Source organism: Caloenas nicobarica, chromosome 9 (genome assembly GCF_036013445.1).
Source record: "Caloenas nicobarica isolate bCalNic1 chromosome 9, bCalNic1.hap1, whole genome shotgun sequence".
Lineage (NCBI taxonomy): Eukaryota > Metazoa > Chordata > Aves > Columbiformes > Columbidae > Caloenas > Caloenas nicobarica.
The window spans coordinates 17,067,031-17,088,521 of NC_088253.1; the positions used below are offsets into that span (position 1 = coordinate 17,067,031).

At 43.9% G+C, this 21,491-nt stretch overlaps 1 protein-coding gene across 8 annotated transcripts in view; it reads left to right on the forward strand.

The window, feature by feature from the left end:
* The first annotated feature begins 1,089 nt into the window (after positions 1-1,089).
* Positions 1,090-21,491, forward strand: part of CTCF (CCCTC-binding factor) — a 33,493-nt gene continuing 13,091 nt past the window's right edge. For 2 of the 8 annotated variants that reach the window (XM_065641035.1, XM_065641038.1), the window contains exons 1-4: positions 1,098-1,157; positions 5,304-5,454; positions 9,447-9,559; positions 13,269-13,391. In XM_065641035.1, coding sequence (XP_065497107.1) covers positions 13,338-13,391 — 54 coding nt within the window. In that variant the 5' untranslated portion in view covers positions 1,098-1,157; positions 5,304-5,454; positions 9,447-9,559; positions 13,269-13,337. Of the gene's footprint in view, positions 1,158-5,303; positions 5,455-8,820; positions 8,842-9,446; positions 9,560-13,268; positions 13,417-21,491 lie in introns of those variants that run through there. The other 6 variants (XM_065641040.1, XM_065641036.1, XM_065641037.1 and 3 more) reach the window with 6 other exon arrangements.

Sequence of the window (21,491 nt, forward strand, 5' to 3'; positions counted from 1 at the left end):
GTCTGACTCCTGATGGGCAGGACCCAACCCTGTTAACCTCTCTAGATGCTCCCTACTGAATACCTGGCACCACGCTTGCCTTTCCTGCAGTGCTGAAGCTAACGTGAGCAGTACGTCCCATTCGATCATGAGCTCGGCAAGCCCAAGGTCCTTTAAAACCATCAGTCAGATACTGTCTAATTCCAGTAACTTGTTGGTGTTTATGAAACCACCCTAGAACTTTCCTAGAGATTAATTCACAACAGTATTGCTGACTCTGCTTCCAGCTCCAGAAGAGATTTGGTCTTTCCACTGGCTAACCCGTCCTCAGCGCAGAGGAACGTGCTAACTCCCGCGCGGGCTTTCGCTGTGGCCTCCTCCTCCTCACGAGCTGCTTCCCCTGAAGCTGAGGCACAGCCTCCTGCTCCGGCGAGCTGAAAAGTTTCACTTAGGTGAAGGGGGGAGTTTTATCCTAGGTGAGGCCTAGAAGAGGCGCGCAGCCCACGGGTGCGTGAGGGGCCCGGGGGTGCCCCAGGGCTGGGACACCGGACGCTGGGGAGGCCGAGCGTCCGCAGCCCCGCGGGTTTCCCAACGCACACGTGCTCCCAGCCCGGATGTCCCCCAGGCGGTGCCGGTGCCGCGGCCGGGCCGCCCCTCACAGCGGGCCCCGCCCTCCCGGGGCCGGGCGGGCTCCCCGAGGGGCGCGGGAAGGGGCCGGCCCGGCCGCGGTACCGCCCCCCCGGCCCCCGCCGGCCACGCCCCCCAGCCGCGCGTGACGCACGGACGCAACGCACGCACGAGCGCGCGCGCCGGCCGACGCCGCGGCCCCGCGTTTGAAGTTGGCGCGCGATTCGCGCCCTCAGCCCTCCCGCCCCGCCCGCCGCTCCCAGCCTGCCCCGCGCGGCCGCTTCCCCGCGCGCCCGGCCGTCCCTCCCCCCCACCCCTCCCCGCTCCGGCCGCGGCCGCGGCAGCCGCGCTGGCGCACGCGCACTCCGCCCGCCCGCCGCCATTTTGTGTCCGAAGCGACTGTGGAGCGATTAAACCGCGAGCTGGTGCTGGGCGCTAGCGGCGGCCGCGGCGGGGCGGGCGGGGCGCGGCGGCTCCGCGGGGCCCGTGGGCGGCGCGGGGCGGCGGCGGGGCCCGGCGGCCGGAGCGAGCTCGGCGGGGTGCGGGCACAGGTAAGCGGCGGCGGGGGGTTTGCAGTCGCTTTCTCCGGCCTCTAGGTGTCACGATGGGGCTCCGGTTCGGCTGGGGCCCCGCAGCGGCCGCCGCCGGGGAAGCAGGGGGCTTTGTCTCCCTCTATCGTCCCCAGCGCGGCCGGCGCCTGGCCTGCCACCGCCGCCATTCCCCACAGCGCGGCGCTGGGCTGCGGGCCCGCCCGGGCCTCCCTTCCCGCCGTCCCCGCCCGGCCGGGCCGCCGCCGACCCGCCGGCCCCGACTCCATTTTCTTTTCCTTTGTCTCCTCCGCCGCGCCACCGGGGCTGATTACCGCCCCCTCCTCCCCGCCACGCGAGCGGCCGGCACCCCCCCCCCCCCCTCTTCCCTTCCCCTCCCGTCCCTTCCTCCTCCCCTCCCCCGCCCTCCCCGCCCCGCCGGGCCCGCTCCGCTCCCCACCCGCCGCCGCTTCCCCTGCCCCGCCACCCCCTCCGCCCTCCCGCCGTCTCCGCGCGAACCTCAGCGGGGCTCGGCCCGGCGCCCTCCGCCCGCGGCTTCCCTCGCCGTCCGCTCGGCTCCTGCCCGCGGGGCGGCGGCGGCGGCGGCTGCGTGTCCCGCTCCTGCCGGCCGCCGCCTCGCTGCGCTGGCGTGTGCTGCGGAGTGAGAGGCGCTGCGAGGCGCAGAGCGGGACTCGAGCTCCCTCTGCAAGGCAGGCTGAGCAGCGCCATGCAGCACCGGGACGCGGGCACGGCTGGGGGGCGCCCGCTCTCGCCGCGCTGCCCGGCCGCCAACCCCCCCGCACCCCCCGCCGCGCTCATCGCGGCCGCTCCGGGACAGCGGGGACCGCGGGTGTCCCCCTTCCCCCAACCCTTCCCCTCCACCGGGGCCGCCACCGACCCGGCGACAAGTTGTGTCACTTGTTTCGACTCGGCCCGGGCTGCGGGCCCGCCGGGGCTCGGTGCGGGGCGGCCGCTCTCCGCAGCCCGGCGCTTGCTCGGGGATGGGGCTCAAAGCTCATCGCAAACCGCGGGTTTATTCCCTCTCTTGCCTGGGTTTGTTCGGCGGGAGTTGGGGCGGGGTGGGGGGGAGAAGCGCAAAACCCGATTCTTTTTGTGATGCAGAGGAGGAAATCGCACATGCTCTGTGTCCAAACAGTTTGTGTTTTGTTCTCTACATCAACTTGAAATTTCTCCGGTAAATGTGTTTGTATGGTGTCTGATTTGGCCTTGCTTTACCTTCGTGAAACGCCTTCGATACAGGGGTTTTGGCACGTATGCATCCTTTTCTGGTCCGTGTAATCCTCAGGACTTGCCTGCTGGTGAGAACGAGCTCGCTTTCCTGTTTGTGACTTCCTATTTTTTTCCCCGGTCTTTTCCCCCTTAAATAAATGCGTGGCTCGTCCTTACGTCCTGCCAGATACTGAATCCTGGTAATAAACTCCAGAGGTGTTATTAGAAGTATCTGAAATACTGTTTACCACTTCCAGTATACGCATTTTTTGTTTCAGTGCAGGAAGTATGTCAATATTTTCTCAAGTTCTTCAGTTTATTCTGCTTGTGCAGAGCCTGTTGAATTTGCAGGAGTCTGTTGGTTATAAGAAATAGCTCCATATTGTGTTCGAGCTGTAGTTTTTACTAAAAGCCATACCTAGCATTTTGCTTTAGTAGGGAAGACATCATTAGGACTGAAAAAGGAATAATTTGAGCATAAAGGCAAAGCAATGCTTCATTTTATTTTTTTTTTAGGTTGATAGATTTATTTTTTTGAACTTCAATTTTGCTTTTCTAGATGTATAGGGCTAGCTCAATTTGAACATCTCCTGTACTTGTAGTATACATGAAGGGTATTGGGATGCACAGAATGGCTTCATAAACGCTCTTGAAACTTTGTGGGATATTTTTGAGAAGTAATGTCTGAGCAAAAGGTGCAAAATTTTAGTTCCTATAGCTTCAAGTGACCCTACAGCTGAAATAATACAGCAAGTGTTGTCCAGTTTGGACAGAGCTGGGGAAGCTGTCACTACAGTGTTAAGGTTGCTGGCAGCTCGTGTCTGCAGCGTTACTGAGGGAAGGAGCTATTTCAAGAACTGCTTTTCGCATTAGCAGGCTGTATCTGGAATATGAACCGTAGCTAATTCATGTGGATTGTTACTAGCTCTTGTGACTGCAGGTTGATACCTGCCTGAGACCATTGCTGTTGTCTTGAAAATACCAGAAACTGACTCTCGTTATTATTTTATGTATTCAGCATTTACCTGAAAAATCAAATAATATGTGATTATGAACTTAAGAATTTCTGTTTAGAACCTATTCCAGAACTTAATTTCTTCTCTTACCCTTAGTATTTCTTGTCCAAGAACTCCTGCTTTTCTAAGGGAGGTTTTTAGAAGTCGGTGGTTGACCACGATGAGGCTTGTCTGCTCTTTGAGAAGAGCCAGCCTGTTCCTTGCCCTTATCCCTCATACTTTGGCAGATGCCTCATCACTTGTAACAGCGAGCACTGTTGAGCTCTGACCTCTGGAGAGCTTTTCCTGCTCTGTCTAAACAGGTTTTTGTATGCCAGCTATTTCAGATGGATTATTTGCATAAAAACTCCCTGATTTACTCATCCCGGCAACTCTTGCTTCTCTTACCTCTTCTTTACCAGAGTGGGAATGCTTGAGGGGATAGTAGAGCATTAGGATCACAAGTATTGCTTCTTCCTGTGCTTGTACATGCTCTAGAAATACCTGTAACAAGGAACAGCCACTGCTGCTGCCTGCACATGTGAAGGCACATGCTGGCTGAGCTCCTGGTCTTCAGCTTCCACAGTGGAGCTGAGAGAAACCAAAGCCTTAACTGGGACACTGTTTTGTTTGTGTTAACTTACTGAACTGCACTGATTTGTTTGCTTAACTTTAAACCACTGTTCATCCATTTGGCTCTAGTTCAGATGCCCAGTTCAGTCTTTGTTGTACAAAACCTTGAAATGTCAATACAATACCAAGCTCTACTGCTCTGCAGTGCTATGTGGTCTTAGAGATAAGCACAGATCCAGGAAATTTCCTTTTTTGTTGTTCTTCAAAGAGTATATTTACTCCTCATAAAAGTGGTTCAGAACATGGCTTTATTTTTTACGTTTTTTGCTGAAACTTAGAAAGAATCTTTGTCCTATACTGACTGTAACTTAAGATTTTTTTTTTTTTACTGCAGGATATTTGAATTTAATTTAAAACACTCTGTTCTGCTTCTGTCCAGCTTCTTTCCAATAATCCATCATGCTTTGGGAAATAAATGAGATATGCATATTCTAGACATATTTTAATATGACAACTAAATAGTAGCTGCTTGGCCGAGTGATCTCAGTGTTTTCTGATAAACAAAAATAATCTTGAAGAGTAGAATAAACATCAGGTGGATAGGAAGTTTTACTTTTTAGGTCGTATGAACATTCAGGTAACTGTACACTGAACAATTCAGTTTTGGTGTCTAATATAAATTAAGCTTAAGGTGAAGTTTCCCTCATTTAGGATTACAAAAACTTGGAAACTATCAAGCCTTAATGTCTTTTCAATATGGTTCTTAACAGGTGAAATACAGAAGCAGTACAGAGACCGCTCTCAAGAACTGTGCGGTTAACGTTACTTAGGGGAGATCTGGGATAGAATGGATTCCTGAAGAATCGTTCTTTAACTGTCCCTACAGATGAAGTTGAGAGTCATAGATGTTTACAGTTGCAAGGTAAAGGTTTGTTTTTAGAGACCCTTCAGTTCCAGCCTTCCCATGTTTTACTGTCAGCTACCTGAGGATTTTGGTGTGCTGTATGGAGCTGATATGGAGAGGCGAGGCCAGGTATGTTGAAGAGCATTTACAAGCACAAGAAGTGCAGCGACCAGGTAGGATGTGCTGGCCAGGTAACTCAGGGGAGGCTGCTGTACTGATAGCAGGGCAGCAAGCTGTGCTACAGGGTATTTTCTTTGCACCCGATAGTTCAGGTAGTATGCCCGGATACATATTTTGTCAGTTAGCTATTGGCATCATCTTATTTTTCTGTCATAGCAACAAACTCGTGAAGTTTCTAGGGCTTCATGGGTTTCACTGAAAAGCATCGCTCAAATGTAAAGACACTGTGAACTAAGTTCAGCTTATACTGAAAAATCTTATTTTTACCTCTCTTCTTTTTTTCCCCAGAATCTTAACAGTTTCTGTTGACATCACTGAACTTGTCAAATTCTAACAAAACAGAAGCCAAATCACAGATTGTTTGGAGCATGAAATATACCTTTGTCTATATTAATATGCATCATGATTAGAAGCTCGTATGTGTCTCATACATCAGCAGGTAAAGTAGCTGTCAGAGGAGAAAGTAACTTGGTCCAATTGTAGAAAGAACATTACTTGCCTTAATTGGGATGTCAAAGTAATCCTTACTCCCTCTTTCAGGTATTTAGAATTAAGTTGCTGTTCTGAAAGCTTCAGAAATGCCTTTATTTTTTTTTTAAGGCAACAAAAGTAAAAAAAGAAAAAAACAAAGACAAAACATAAACAAAAAAATACCCAAAAAACCCTACCACCAAAGTACACTGGGGAGGTGAGAGAGGCGTCTGCCTTGGCCAATGTATTTTTTTCCACTTCTAACACTGGAGTATCCCTAGCTGTACTATTGGAAGGAATATTGTGTAGTTGCACTTAGGAACACTAGGGAAATTCCAGGAGGATGGAAAAGTGCTGGTGTATCAGTATTAAATGGAGATGGAGTGGATGACTGTGGCAGTTCATAATGGTGTGCTGCGCAGAGCTACCTGAGCCACCTGAGGTATTTTACTGGCACTGCATGATGTTAATACATGTATATTTTACATTACTACCGGCTCTCCCATTTATTCTTAGTACAGGTTTTAGTTAACAAGGAGAGAAAAAAAAGTTTGTAGTTCATCTTAGTAAATAAAGCTTGAATGAAAAAATAGCTTGTTAAATGTATTATTTGACTCTGTTAAAGGTATCTCTGTATATATCGAGGACCTTACTGGTATTCAGTACTGATTTTTATATTCTGTAAGTGCCATTCAGTTCAGGATACCTCAGGAATAGTCTGGGGGTGTACAAGACTGAACAGTTTCCATGGATGTTCAGCAAAAACTGGTAATGGCTTGTCACAGTTTGTTTTCATTACTGATTTTGTTGGTGCACAATGTCTGTTGATCTAAAACTTTGCATGATAAAATTGTGGTTCATGGAAAGGCAAATAGCACTAAGGCAGCCACCGTGATTGTCATGTGAAGTAGATCCAGTCAGATTTGTGTGCTAAGGCTGCCGTATGTGAAGCTGTACACCTGGGAACAAGGTGATTCAGCTGAATGTAAATCAAGGCACGCAGTCTCCTAGAAAGCACTGCCTGAGCTGCATTTTGGAGTCAGAGTGGATGAACAGCTTAAACATGAGTTTCCAAGGTGATGCTGTGACAAGGAAGCTAATGTTGTTCTTAGATGCATTAATGGAATAAGTAGAGGTACGTTCTTGCCCATGTGGAGTGGGCTGAAGTCATTACCAAAATACTGTGTATCGTTCTGGCATCAGCACTTAGGAAAAAAAAAAGCCAAACAAAATTTCTCTCTGCAAGGGGGATTCATCTCCAGTTTGATGGAGAGATAAGAAGTAATGCCATGCAGTGAAGCATTCAGAGTTCACTGTGCAGCTGCTCGATGAAACTGAGAGGTGACTTGATTAGAGTCTTCAGGCATCTCTCTGGCAAGATAGTACTGGATATTAGTGAGCTTTTTTTAATCTTGCTGACAAACACAACGAGAATTTGTAGCCATATAAGTTCAAATTAAAAGAAGGTTTTTCACAGTGAAGGTGATTAACCATTGGATTATGATATGAAGAGCAGTTGTGTATTTCTTCATTTCTTAACATCTTTGAATACAAGATTGTGGAAAAAATGCTGCAAGATTCAGCCAGCTACGAGGTGCTGAACTTTTGTTTCATATATGTAGAGAACTGTAATTCATAAGAGATCAGACTCAGTGATCAAATTAGAAGTGATCATGTGGAAGAAAAAAGATGGGGAGAAGCTCCTCTTTTTCACCACCTTCCCTCTTTTTGAGCAGGGATAGATTTAGGACTTTTCCTTAGAAACCCAGAACATGATCAAGGCAGTAAAATCTTCTGAACAGGAGAAAGTAAGCAGGTATTGATATATATTGGAGGTGTGGAGGTGTATTAAAATTTGGCCCCATATATTTACTCCAAACTTATGACTGTAAAAAAAAAAAAAAAAAGTCCTTATCTGTGGCTACAGTATTAGTGAGCTGTTTGTAGGATAAATGTTACTCCCTTGCTGCTGGCTCATGTTCAGCTTGCTGTCTCCCAAGTAGCTGTAGGACCTTGTCAGCAGCGCTGCTGTCCTGCCAGTCAGTCCCAGTGCTCAGTGAGGGTGAAGCAAGGTGATTTTTATGGAATCCACTTCAGAAAATGTAGTTTTGTAAAAGTATTATTTATTTTGTGTTACAAAATTATTGAATTGTATTTTATATACTGCATTTATATGAATTGGGTGAAATTATTTTACATGCAGTGATCATTCTAAAGTGGATGCTGAGTAAAATACTGAATTAATCAGGAATGAAACTAGAGAGAGTGAAGCTGTGGAAGGAGGAGCAAACACCACATAGTAGTTATGTGCTATGATAATGCATCATGTGTGGAGACTTGACACAGGTGTCTGACACTTTCCGAGCTCTCCAGAAAGTTACAGTGAGTAGTCTGATGGTGGACTAAGCATCTCTAGGTAGAGATTGCTGAAAGCTTTCAGTACTTCTCCTGTATTGCATATGTTAAAAAGGTGGGAAGGAGGGAAATGTAAGCTTGAGAACGATCTCAGCTGCAGAGCTAACTTGCATATCATTCACGTGCTCCTCTGGATGGTGATTTCAGCAGAAGTACGTGATACTTGAGTTTGGCAACTCTGGTTTCTCCTGGCTGTTTGTAAGAAGGCAAATATGGCAGCTCTGCTGCTGCCACTTGTGTTCGTTGCAGAAATTCAGTCTGTGTCCAGTCTGCTGTTCTGTGGTCCCTAGAATTTGCACAAGGCCAACTTTTAGGTAGATGCAGTGAGTTTTGTGGTGATCCTGTACCTTGTAGAAGGAAGAAAAGGGAGAAATCCACCACAACTGATGGGAAACCTGTTTTGGTAAGAGGGCCTGGAGACAATGTAGGTTCAAAAGGGGATCAGCAGCTCCAAAGGCTGAGATCCCTGATCCCATGGCTAGGTGTTGGGATGAGGGTGGTAAACCACAGACATGACTGACTGCTCTCCCTACACAATGTTTCCCATTTGAGCTTTTGGGGACAGACTGCTGGACTAGATGGACACTGATCTGTCCTTCTTTAATGTTAGCGTTAGAAAAAGGCAAATTTTTTTTTTCCCCCAACCTATTGATAAAAGCTATATAAGTGAATTTACAGCTCTTGCTATGTTGGGAATAACTCCAAACCATTTAGGGAAGTGAAAGCCATTGGGACTGTTGTGACTCGTGTGCTGGCAATTGTATTGCCAGGTAATGACTTGGTCAGCTGAATTTACTTCCTCTGTGTGTCCATCCATTCCCCATCCTGGCAAAAAAAAAAAAAAAAAAGTGGGGGGCAACTAATATAAGTGGATGTGGAAAAACTGCAGCTCTGGGTTTGATTTAAGCCTTTGTGGAACCACACCTCAAAATATTTTGGGGTAAGTAGAGGCTTTCTGAAAAGTTGAGACCATAAATAAACTTTTTTTTACTCTTTTGAAATAGAGTGGTAAACTTTGCTGTATGTTTAGAATAACTGTCAAGGGAATTGAATTCTCCCATTGTTTAATGATGAAAGAAACAGCGTTGCTCTGGACTGGCTCCTGGAAGAGCTTTTGGCTGCAGTGGAACCAGTAGTGATTTTTGGCCAATTATTTCACCTTCTTGTGTAGTTTCTGTGCCTCGTTTTATTTGATTTGTGAAACTGTTTCCTTGAAACGACCTATAACATCCAGAGATATAAATGAAAACAGGAAATGCTACTGAATTAAAAATGCCCCCCTGGTTTGGGTTGTACATATTTGACATAAACGTAACAATGCTACGTTTTAAAACAGGAGCTTTCTCCTATGTGCTGTTTACAGTGGAGGTGCAATATGAACTTTAGTTTTGCTTTCCCGCTGTGTACTGTGAGAGAACCCATTAGAGGTACTTCAGGAGTGTTCAGATAACAGGTTGGAAAAAAATCAAATTTTTAGAGACTGGTAGTTTCAGTCAAAGTTTTTCAGATCATTAAAACCTTTTTTCTTTTCTTTTCTTTTTGGAGGATGGAAGAAGTTAGTGTTTTCCAGCATTCCTGCTGAGTATATAACTTACTGCCATTTCTGATCTTTGAAGAGAGATTTATCGCTTCCTGTGGCAATACTGAATACTCAAAAGGTACTCATTGATTACTTAATCCTTGCCTACCTTCCATATTAATGCACTCCTCTCCTTCCTGCTCAGGAATGACCACTGTTGACTCCTACCTACTCTGAGCTACTAGAGCATTATATGAGCCCAGAGCAGTTTACACTTGGCTCCTGTAGTGTGTGTGGAAATAGTTTTGTCCTGTTGGAGCAGCTGCATCCTCTCCCTGTTCTACCAGTGTTTTGGCCTACATGAAGAATAATTTGGCAGCTTTCATGACAGTATGATGGAGGAAACTATCAAATATTCAGATATCTGACTTACCTGACATGACATCTGTAATGTTTTTGCAGATATGTGCTTTGAGTGGCTTGTGCAAACAAATTCTTAGGGATGTTTTCTCCAGCTCCACCAGAATCAAAGCAGGGAGATAGCATTGAATGTCCTGCTCTGTTATCAGTCTGGCTCTCCCTGCTTCAGATGCACTTGATCCAATGCAATTGTTGGTCAGTATGATGTTTTAATATTTATTCATGTCCCAGAGCTGTGTTTTGAAACAGACTGTCCACATGCTGGCAGCCAGTGAGCCTCTTTAGCCACCTCCTGGCACTCAAGATATAGCTTCTTGTTAAGATTTTGGAGAGAAGAGCACGCTTGTTTCTTTAAAGCCAGATTTTTCTTTCTCTTTCATTTGGATTTACTCATTGTGGTCCTGGGTTTTCTCCTGCAAATTAAAAAGAAAAATAAATTAGGTCCTTTGCCAGCACTGCTTCCAGCTTATCTGTAGGAAGTTCATATAGGAGCCTTGTCCGATGTTGATCTTAGTACAGCCCTTCTTTGACTGCATCACATGTGGTTTTGTGTCTTCTAAACAATTATACACCAAGCCTCTGCTCTTGTACTTACTTTAAGAGAACAGCATTACTAGACAGCATGGTATATTCGCTGCTCTGAAAGTGCAGGTCATTAGTAGACAGTCAGGAATGATTCTACTTCTGCACACCAGCAGCATGCTGAATAACTGGTCAGTGTTGGAGATCTTGCAAAAGTGTTCCAGGTCCTCTAGAACTTCTGTGTAAGGGAATGCTGAGACAAATAAATCTCTCTGTTCTAGGAGCATCATAGTTATAACTGCATAGATGAAAAAAAAAACCCAAAACCTCACTGTTTTGTGTTTGAAGTTTAAGTATATCCTTCATTTTATATAGTGCCAGAGAATGGTAGAATAATTTAGGTTGGAAGGGACTTCTTGTGGTACCCTAGTTCAATCCTGGGCTCAATGCAGGGCTGGCTTTCAAGTTAGATGAGGCTGTTTAGGGTTCTATTTAGGAAATGTTTTCAATAGCTGTGAGATTAGTTTCCACAACATCTCTGAGCAACCTGCTGCAATGTTTGACCACTCTCATTGTTGCGGCTTGCCTGTTGCATCTTGTCCTTTCACTGTGTACCTCTGAGAGTGTGGTTTCATCTTCTCTTTACCCTCCTGTTAGGTAGGTGAAGGCAGCAGCAGGGTCTTCCCTTGGCCTTCTCACAGCTAACAGTGTCAGTCTGCTCTTGCAGGTCTTGTGCTTTAGCCACGTCATCGTTTTTGCAGCCCTCTAATGGGCTCTTTCTACTGTATGTCAGTGTACTAAGCTCAAAAATGGACATGTGGAGCACTTAAAGTTTCAGCTTGTCCCTGTTTTCCTTCAAGCTTATAAAATCTTTCCCATATGTCAAAGATCTGATTGGAATGTAAATTCATGCAAGGTATTTTATGCCAGAAAATCTGCTGGTTACTGTAACAGAAGTAGGCTGTCTTCCAGGAAAGGAGGACAGGAGTGGCTTTTCTTCTCCCTGGGACATTACCATGTAGTCGATCAGGACAAGTATGCCTTGCAATTTTGAAATATGCAGTGCTGGGAAACTTTGCTCCTTGTGTTGTACATGAGCAAGCTGATGTTCCTTGAGCAGTGTCTGAGCTGCTTACTTGAAAACTCAAGTAACCTGTTTACTTACAGAGAGTCTATATAGACCTTGTGAAAAGAGAAGAGTGATGGTTGTGCTTTGTATTAATGCACCATCAGTTGTAATCTGCACATATTCCTGTAAACTATTCTGAATTAGTGTTGTCTGTAGTGTGGAAAAGAAACACAATTATTATTGGTTTGTTTCTCTTTTCCCCTACTAAGAGGTTGGGTGCAATATTTATTCAAAATGGATCCTTCCACTTGTTAAGTCATTTGCCAAGTAGAAAATTTGGTTTTGAAAATTGGAAGAAAGCTATTTCTTGATTCAAAATTTCAGGAAAACCAAAGTTAGGATTAAAAAATAGCAGTAGATAAAAAGATGCTTTCATTCCTTTAGATGTGCTCAATTGAAGAGTCCTGGTGTGTTTTGTCAGGTGAAGAAACTTCTGAGATAATACAGTTCCAGGCGGGAGGTGTTTGTTTTGCATCAAGTGTCTTCTGAATTGAGAAGTCCTTCACTCTTAAGGCTTTTCTGTGTTAATCTACAAGTCTTAAAGAAATAGCAGTCTTCTCCAGGATTACAAATCAGGAATAAAAACTCAGCTATTACCGGTAACTATTTTACATGCCAGCCACCGCTGTGTGGAAGCTTTCACCAGCACAGAACCTGGCAAGGATGCAGCTTGTGTCAGCAGTCTTTGCGTGCCCTTAACAGCCCACGTATCCTCTGAGCATCCCCTTTGCTGGTCAGCGAATGCATGTAGCACAGGTGATTTTTACAGAGTAAGCGTTAAATGAAAAGAGGTCAATTCCAAATGCTTTTTTAAAAAGCTTACCATCCCTGAGCATCCACGGCTCCAACAAACTTATCTATAGTGCTTTGTGAAGCTGATAAGCAATTAAAAATAGACTTGCCAAGGAAAAGATGCAGCCAGAACCCAGACTTGAGTGCCTTGTACTAAATAAATGACAGAAGAACCGGGGGGGAAAGTACTTAAATTCAAAGGGTGTAGAACTAGTGTGAAATTCAACACCTCTTGGCCTGCATCACTGCAATATGTGCCTCGCTTTAGAATTACTCCAGTGGAGTTGCTCACTGTTCCCAGGGTTTTTAGGGTGTATGCACACTGAGGACTGAACAGGATTACAGATGAGAAATAATGTGCTGTCTTGCAAATATTTTAGTTCTGTAAGTGTGGATATTTTAAGCCCTTAATTGATTAGAGTAATGCTTTGCAACCCTTCAATAAGCTGAGGTTGTTCCTTCTCACAATAATAAGGTTAGAAGCCTGTTAGAGCTGATTTTGTTACTTTATTGATAGTGTTGCTACACTGACAGTATGTAACAGGTTATACTTGCTGTAGTTTACATCTGTTTAACAATAAAAACTGCTTTTGTGTTGTGATTTGGTATTCCAAAGCACAGGAGGAAAAGGACATCTGAAGTAGGCATAACCAGCTCTAAAATGTCACATATCACCCTTAATTTGACATGAGACATACAGAGTTTTAGGTTGTAGGAACCGTAAATGCTAAAGAATTTGAGAACAGAGAGAGAGAGGAATTTGTAAAATGAGTTAATTCTTCCTGGTGAAAAGCATTAAAGCTGATTAAAATATTCTTTTGGTGCTGTTTAAGATTTAAGTGAACGGATCCTCAAGCAGTTATCAGTGCTATTCTTAGATGTGTAGGACTACGCATTTTCCATTAAACAAGCATTAAACATTCAAACAGTGTTGTGTTTTTTTTTCTCCCCCCCCGCCCTTCTCTTCCCTTTCTCTTTTATGTAGTTTCACTAGTACGACTCTTCTGTTCCAGAGTGTGTTCTGACATCAAGAGCTGCATGAAGAATAGCCATCATGAAGAGAACAAATCAGTCCAGGCAGAAGTGCAGAAGCGTCAAGAACATAAATGTAAATTAAGGGGTTTTAAAGTGTGGTATGTGTTCCATGCTGAGGCAGTAGTTTCCTGAACGCTTAAGTTACCCTGTGCTGGAAGAAACCCTCTTGCCGTGCTTTTCTTTTGGCTGGCCTGAGCGTTTGGGCACACCAGAGATCTGGTCTGGATGGAAATAAGTATCTTTTTGGCTGGGTGACTTGTGGCCTGTATTAGTTTCCTGACCAGTTAGCTGCAGTCTTAGAAATGCTGGTACTATCATGAGGAATAGCTTGGGTGATGTGGGTGGGAACAAGTGAGCAGTTTAAAGGCAGGGATGGCTTCTCTGGCAGAGTTAGTGTCTGGAAATGAGGCCTTACTTCTGGTGGAAAGGTTTCTCTTCCTCCAAGGTCGAGTACCTTTGTGGGATTTTTCTTTTTGCTTCATCTTTAACAGTTGATTGTAATGGCACTTCTAGGGCTTGATGTATGAGAATATTTGGAACATGAGTCCAAGTGAATTAGATACATGTATAAAATGGGTTAAACTGCTTAAAACTTCAGCATGAGGACCACTGTCTAGGGCTCACCTGGGTTTGATTCTGTTTACATCTGTTCTAGGCATTTATTAATTCAGATGAACTTTTCTGCAATCTGTGATTTAGGCTCCAGGAGTTTGTCTTGTCCACCACCCTTCTCCCATGGGTGTTTTCAAAACTCTCCTGGAATTTCCTGTCCCTGCTGCAACAACAGTAAGCTACACCTCTACATTTGACAGCCTGACATTAAGTTAACTACCACTGACTTTTAGTTTTCCTTATATGCAGCAGGGTGTAATTTGTGAGGTGACTAATAGTTACTGCTTGGGCAGGTGTTGTTCATGGGGTAGGACCCATGTTACCGTCCCAGGGATGATTATTTCTTGCTCCTCTGATTTGAAGCCTGAATTCCCTTGTCCAGGCAAAGTATTACTAATTAATGAGTACCCCTGCAAAGATAAAAGGGTAGTTGCTCCCAAAAGTTTATTCTTGGATACTTCTTCATCTAGATGAAGCCTTAGAAGAAAACAAAGTCCAAATACTTGTACCTTATTATGAAGTCACCAAAATGCCATGAAACTCGTTGCACTGGTCTCTTTTCAGGTGTGGTAGTGTCTGGTGTTGCTGTTTTGGTATCATGCAGCCCTGCATGAGATGGCCAAAGAATCCTGATCTGGTCAGCCTGATTTTGAAGAAACAACTTTTTTTTGCTCTTAGCAGTTTGTTAATAGTCTAAATAAAAGCCTAAATTAATGTGTGAGGCGGGGCGGGGGGAATGTCCACAAATACTTGTTGATAAAACTATTAGCCTTTTCTAGTATCTACCTGCAATATTAGACTTGACTTTTTGTGATAATGGATTTTACAGGCTGTTTTTAGCAGAAATAGTTTTCTGTTGTTCAATTTATTTCATTCAAGTATTCTAGTGGTCTTTTTTGAGCTCCTACATCACTTTTATATTATGAGGAACTGTAAAAAGGAGGGTCTGATTAGTTTTATGACCTAGCATCAGCTGAAAATGAATTCCTCTGTGACTGCTACTTTTAAAGTGTAAATCTTTCTGTATCTTACACCTGATAAAATTGCATGTTTGTCCTTCTGAAATGAGCTGTCAGGTTAGAAAAATATAATACCTTTCTTAATATATTAAAAATGGAAACATTAAAAACCAGGTTGATATGGAAATGTTTAATTTGCGTTTCCTCGCTTTCACTAGAGAATTCTCTGAGTAACTAAAGAACTAATATAATCTAGTGAGACTGCACTAGCAGTTGTTGGAAGAAACAGGGAAAATTTAAAACTAGAATTAAAAGAATGTTAGGAATGGAAGGAGAAATTAAGGAAGAATGGAACAAGGTTTTGTTCAACTAAAATTGACCCTAGTACCTTCTCAATAGAACTTTAGTTCTCCAAATCTAAAGGGAAAACAAGGAGAAAAATCGTACTTCCAGAAATAAAACTGCAAGTCTTCCACCAGACTGCTTTGTTCATTAAGGCTTACCGTGTCAAGCTAAAAGTTAGTTCTAGCCCAAGTGATTTGAATATGTGTGGGATTTGTTGTCAGTAACTGCAGTGGGTTTTATTATTATTATTATTATTATTTTTCACAATGCAAGTTTCAAGCAGTCGATATGATTGTGTTATGCTTTCCCCTCCATTGTAGGCTACAGCTTATTACGGCAGAATTAGCATTATTAGTGCTGGAGAACCATGATTCTGGGGCCTTTTGCCACTGTCAGGTGCAAGGATTAAGTGGGAGCTTGTTCTGCAAACAGCTGAGGAAAGATACGGAATTGAGTTTCCTTCTGTCTTGCTGGGAAACCCTCTATATATATCTGCTCTGTTTTCATGTCTTACATGTGTCTTCCCTTGGGTTCTTAATCCAAAGTAACAGGTTAACTTTATCCTGGGTAATTGCAGAAAATCACAGGTGTGCTACTCGCAGACTAAAAAAAATAGGGGTCAGTGCTGACTGAAGGCTCTTATTGCTTTGAATTGTTTCATGGGACATGATGAATGTTTGAAAGAGCTCTGCTATGATCCCTGGGCAGCAGCAGCAACCAGGAAGATTACTTTTGTAGGTTACAGAAAGAGAGGAAAAAAAATAGAAGGCGGGGGTTGGGAAAGGCTGGAGGTAGTTGTAGAAATGTCACGGAATGCATTTTGATTCTAATTCTACACCAGGATAGCTGTGGGTAATCAATGTCAGGGAGATGGCTTGGCTATGCTCTTGGGAGTTCAGAAGGGTAAAAGGTAAAGATTACTTTTGATAACATCTGGTTCAAAGTGTGCTACCTTCACATAAGTGCATGTAAAAGGTAACTTTGGTTCGCAAGTAACTATTAATTTAATAAAGTAGTACTGTGTGGGTTTGATCACAGTTAAATGCTGCTGACCTTGAATAGGAAGGTGCCCACAAACTGACTGTGACCCAGAGGGTTGCAGGATGCTTGAGAGAAAGCAATTTCACTGGTAGATGGCACAAAGTGGAGGGACAGAGCTCAGTGTAGCCACCCAGCTTCTGGGACACAAGTGTCTTGGTGCTGGGCTTTGCTTAGAGTTTTAAGCTGGCACTGCTACTTCAGGTGGCCCTGGCACTCTTAACCTGCTCCCTTCCCTCTGTCTGCTCAAGCATTTGTGTGGGGTATTGGATTTCAAACTGAACGTGTTCTAACATAATGAACTGTTTTTCCCACATTAGTTTTCAGCTGGAATTAGCTTGTGATTGAGTTCATTATGGTGAATTATTCTGCAAATGCAAAGGAAAGGAAGAGGTGAGAGCAGCTCTTTCAGCAGCAGCGCTGTGTTTTCCTGTCTTATAGGGATTATGAAACCATTAGGCAAGTTAAGAATCTGGTCTTCTGTCTCGTTAATGGGGAGAAAGGTGGGTTCCTCTAGATGGTAATTTAGTGTAGGGATCCACTTCAAAGCTTTGAATCACTGTCTGGAAGGTTGTGCTCTTCTTCCTGCCCTATTTAGGGAGACCAGCCTCCCAGCCCAGACATCTCAGTTAAGTAAGCGCCAACAGGACTTCAAACGCTACCAGAGCTGACTGGCTGTGTCCGATCCCTTTGCAGGGTCAGTACTTAAGGAAGCCATCCTTCTACAAACAACTACACGTTTACAATTGCAGCTGTCATTCCTGTAGCTTTTTTACAGATTTCTTAAGGCTTCTTCACATTGTCAAATTCTGCTTGTGGGTGCCTGACCCTACACAGAACTCTCCAGGCTCTTCTTCCTACCGCTATCCCAATTGTGTCAGGAGTTTTTGGTTCTAGTACCACACTGTGTGGAGAACAAGAATTGGTGTGCTTCGAGAAGAGGTTGCACGTACACCTAGTTCATGTTTGCAGTTTCTTGCCTGTCTAGAGGTACTACTGATATGCCCAGGAGACTGGGAGCAATTGTAGTGAATAGTGAATAAGAGTAGTGCTAGGAAAGACTGCGTTCAATGCTTTGTGTTTAATATATGTCTATTTGTCTTAAAAAAAAAAAAGTTACATTCATGCCATGTTCATCTTGCACGAGGGAATCCCTACTGCAGGAAATGCAAAGGCCTGTTAAACTGCATTGTCTTTGACTGGGCTTAGTGGGAGGCCTTTCAGAAGAAAGTTACGGACAATGGAGAACAGCCAAGCGCTCCTGCAATTACTTTGCCTCTGCTAATGTCCGGAAGTACATAGACACACATACTGACTGTAAGCAGGAAAAAGAAAAAAAGAAAAAAAAAAATGCCTGTTTGTTGTTGGATGCACCTTTAAAAAAAATCTTTCTATTGCTTTAGGCAGAAATACTGCATAGCTAGACTCTTAGGTGAAGTTTTTGCTTATTCCTTGTTCCAGCTTGCAAAAGTTGACAGGATATGCAGAAGAAATGTAAGTTTCTTATGTTAAGATAATCCTTTATTTCCACTCCTGTATCAGTTTTAATAAGTGGCTAATCAATAAGTGTCAAAGCCAATTTTGGAGTGGGACGTGTGCGTGGATTGACTTGAGTTCAAAGTCTGATTGTGGTGCATGGGGTTTTTTTTGCTTGCAGTAGGGTACCTGCTGATATTTTCATTATTTTATGAAAACAAAAAATTTATTGACAGCTAGCACCTGGCTTCATTGTTTCTATTGATTCCCTGCCCCACTCCCCCCCCTCCCCCAAGTGAACTGTATATTACAGCACTAAATCTGCTTTTCAATTGCTTTGAATGTCTCACAGTTTTTAAGAGACTGTATCTTGTTTGGCAAAAAATAAATATTTTGCTGTTATTTGGTCTGTGAAACTTGATGCAGTTCCAGGTTGTGGTGGTGGGGGGTGGTTTGGTGTGGGTTTGGTTTTTTGTGGTGGTGGTTTGTGTTTTAAATGTTGGCTGAGAGGCAGGTAAATGCCTTTTTGTGACAGTAGCTTTATTATAAATAGCCCAGCTAGAAAAACATGCAATAGCACTAGCTGTCCTAATATATGAACATCTGTCTCTGAGTTTGTACTGTCTGCATTGACATCTACAGCAAGTTGTCATTAATGCTTCTACAATTAAAATTTTGTAGGATTGCATTAATTGAATGCTCTGTATGTCAGTCTTTTTGTGTTGATGTGGTGACTTTTGTCAGCCTTGCTGTACTGCAAGCAGTGTTTAATCATGTTCCTGAATATTAAGAGTTTATACCTTCAAGACAAATGCTTTGCTGGTTAGATGCGAGGCTTTTGGAAGGGACCTGGAATGGTAAAACGCTGTGTTGCAGTTTGGCTGAAACCTCGTGTGCTGCAGTCAGTAGGACTAGTTGGCTTTAAATTACTTTCTCTCAAGCAACCTTTTGATTTCTATTACTAGAATAAGATGTCAGTTGTATCATATGCATGCCCCATCTTATTTCTGCTTGTTTCAGTTTTTTAGATGAGCTACTCCTCAATTATTTGAGAAACCTTAGGTCTGTTGTTTGGACGTCACAGCTCACTAGCTGGCTAACTGGGTTGTGACAGTGCATTGAGCTGTTCAGTGATGCAGTGTGTCTCATTTGAGTTGGTAGAGCCCGTCAAGTGAGCATGTGTGTAAAGATGAGCTGAGCTATTAAATTGGAATTGTGGTGTTGATTGCAGATGTTCTTTGCACCTTCTTTGGTCACTCTCCTTTTGGAAGTTCTTATCTTTCAGATTTTTTTCAGTCATGATTTACTAAATCATCTTCTGTTAACCTCCTCCTTTGTTTTACTTTTTAGATTCAGTCATTGTGGAACTAAGCTATTGGTATAAGGTACAGTAAGTGGTAGGAAGAGAGCTGAAGATAAAAGCCAGAAATAAAAGGTTGGGAGAATGGTAAGACAAAATACGTTCAGCAGTTTTTATTCCTAGTGTTCTGCTGTAATGGTCTTAGTTGTAGCAAACAACACGTGTTCTCTGAAATATCAGAAATGTTTTCTCAGAACTTGCCTGGGTAATTTTTAGGAGTCTAAATGGGTAACAAGTTGAGGAAGATCCACTTCTATTAAAATTAGTGGAAATGGAAAATCCTCAGCAAGCTGCAGAATCACATCCAGTGAGTTGATAGTTATCTTCTGGTGACTCCTCTAATAAATATAAAATTTGCCTCTAAAACCCTCTTAGTGAAAAAGGAGGATTACATTTTTAAAAAATAGAGAAAGGAAAAAAGCTAGCAAATGCTTTAAGACAGAATGATTGAGAAGTGAAATGGGCAGGCGGCACAAAGCTCACCAGAGCAGAGATGGAGAGTCTCTCCAGAGAGCTGGTTTAATAGGTGGGAGCCTGTACATTTTGCCTCCTTTTCTCTTTCAAGTTTAGAGGCTATCCCTTGTTCCCCCAGTTGTAGAAGTATTTTTGTTTGAAAATCCACACTTCGGAAGAAATCTTGGTAGCATCACGAGATTTTTGAGCTAGCTTAGACATCACTCGAGACTCCTCCTGTATATTTCTTTATGGTACATTGATAATATAACCTGGAGTGGTTTGTAGGTTTCTTTAAAATACTGTAACACTTCCCCTGCTGGGAAGAGCCTGGTTTAAAGACAATAGTTTTCAAATTTATTTACTGAGAAGAACAGGCTGTAGTGTGTAGCATGGAATAGGCAGGAGAAAATGTTCATCCGTGTGCTGAATTTTGAAGTGTGGGAGGTCTGAGTCAGGATGAACTGGAGGGCAGGGCAGGAGAACATCCCTCTGTGCCGCTGCAGAGCGTCTCGCTTACTGCTGGAGGACAGCTGTGCTTTTCTGGACGCTGCTTTGGGGTCTGGCTTTCACAGGTTACTCTAGCGTGAGAGAAAAGCATCTCGAAGAGAAGGAGCTGCAAGAAGTAGGAGTGTCTTAGTTTCTTGACTGGGTGGTTGTAAGAATCCTTCCACTAGCTTCACACATGTTATGCCCTTCATTGTGAGCGTCCTTTGAACAAAGTCTTGCCTGCGGGTGGTTATTTGGTCTCGAGGTAAGCCTGTGGTCCTAGACTGGCAAAACTTCCTGACCACGTGAACCACGTCCCAGAGCCTTCATGTATGTGAGTGACCTGTTCTTGGTGGACACAGGATTGTTCCGGGGTGTGACTCTGAGATGATGCCTTCCTACCACTCTGGAGGACCTGCTTCTGCAGGATCCTGGAGGACACTGGCAAGTCTTGGCTGGTTGGTTTGCTTTCAGGTGACTTAGGCAGGCTTGTTACCAACTTTAATATTGCCATTTAATGTGAAGGTCCTTTATGAGAGTCTCCCCTCTGCTCAGAGCCGCCTGTGTTTGTATTGAGGTTGCTCACCTCTTCTGGTCCTCTACAAGGGACCAAAATGGAAACGTATTAGCTCTGTGGATGGACTCTTGCCATTTTTTCCCTCCATCTTAAATCTTCTGTTACTCTCCCCGGCTCCCTCTGCCATATTTTGTTTAGCTCTTTCCTTCCTTTTCTTGTTCAGAGACTTTTGGTCACCTGAAAAGGCTTTTCCTTCTCTTTCTCTCTGCACATCCTTGAGATAATTGAAAAACAGTTTGCTCCGATTGTTTTGCAGTTGCTGTAGGCCAAAGACCAGCGCTCCGTTCTGATCACCTGCTGGCTAGTGTTAAGTACTTACATCATCTTGTGTACTTCAGCTGTTTGTCCATATGGATTTGCTCTGACTTGAAAAGCTGACGGGTGGTAAATGAAAGGAGAGGCCAGATCCCCGTAGGGAGTGCGCGTGAAGCCATATGTCAGTATTTCTGGGTATCTGGTGCCACCTGGAGACTGCTGCTGCCCACAACATCACGAATATCAGGACTGCATATTAATAGATGTCTGGGGTCTGAGCAGACTGAAGATCAATATGAGCTGTATTGTTTTCAAACCAGAAGTGCAGGGTGCTAGAAAAGGTGGTAAAAGCAAGGACTTGTATGTGTCTTACAATTTTTAAAGCTAATGAAGACTGACAGCTGTTTCATGCTTATGTATCTCAAAAATGAGTACACAAGATAAATGTACGTATTTGAAAGTAGTGTGGTGTGAGATTCAAGTGTTGAGCTGAGACTGGTTTAATAGGTTCTGTCAGCTGGTTTGAGAGACCAGTCAATCTACTAGGAAAATTCACAAGTCTCTTATCAAATCTGGAATGGGAAGCTGAACTTTATCACAAGCTTTGTT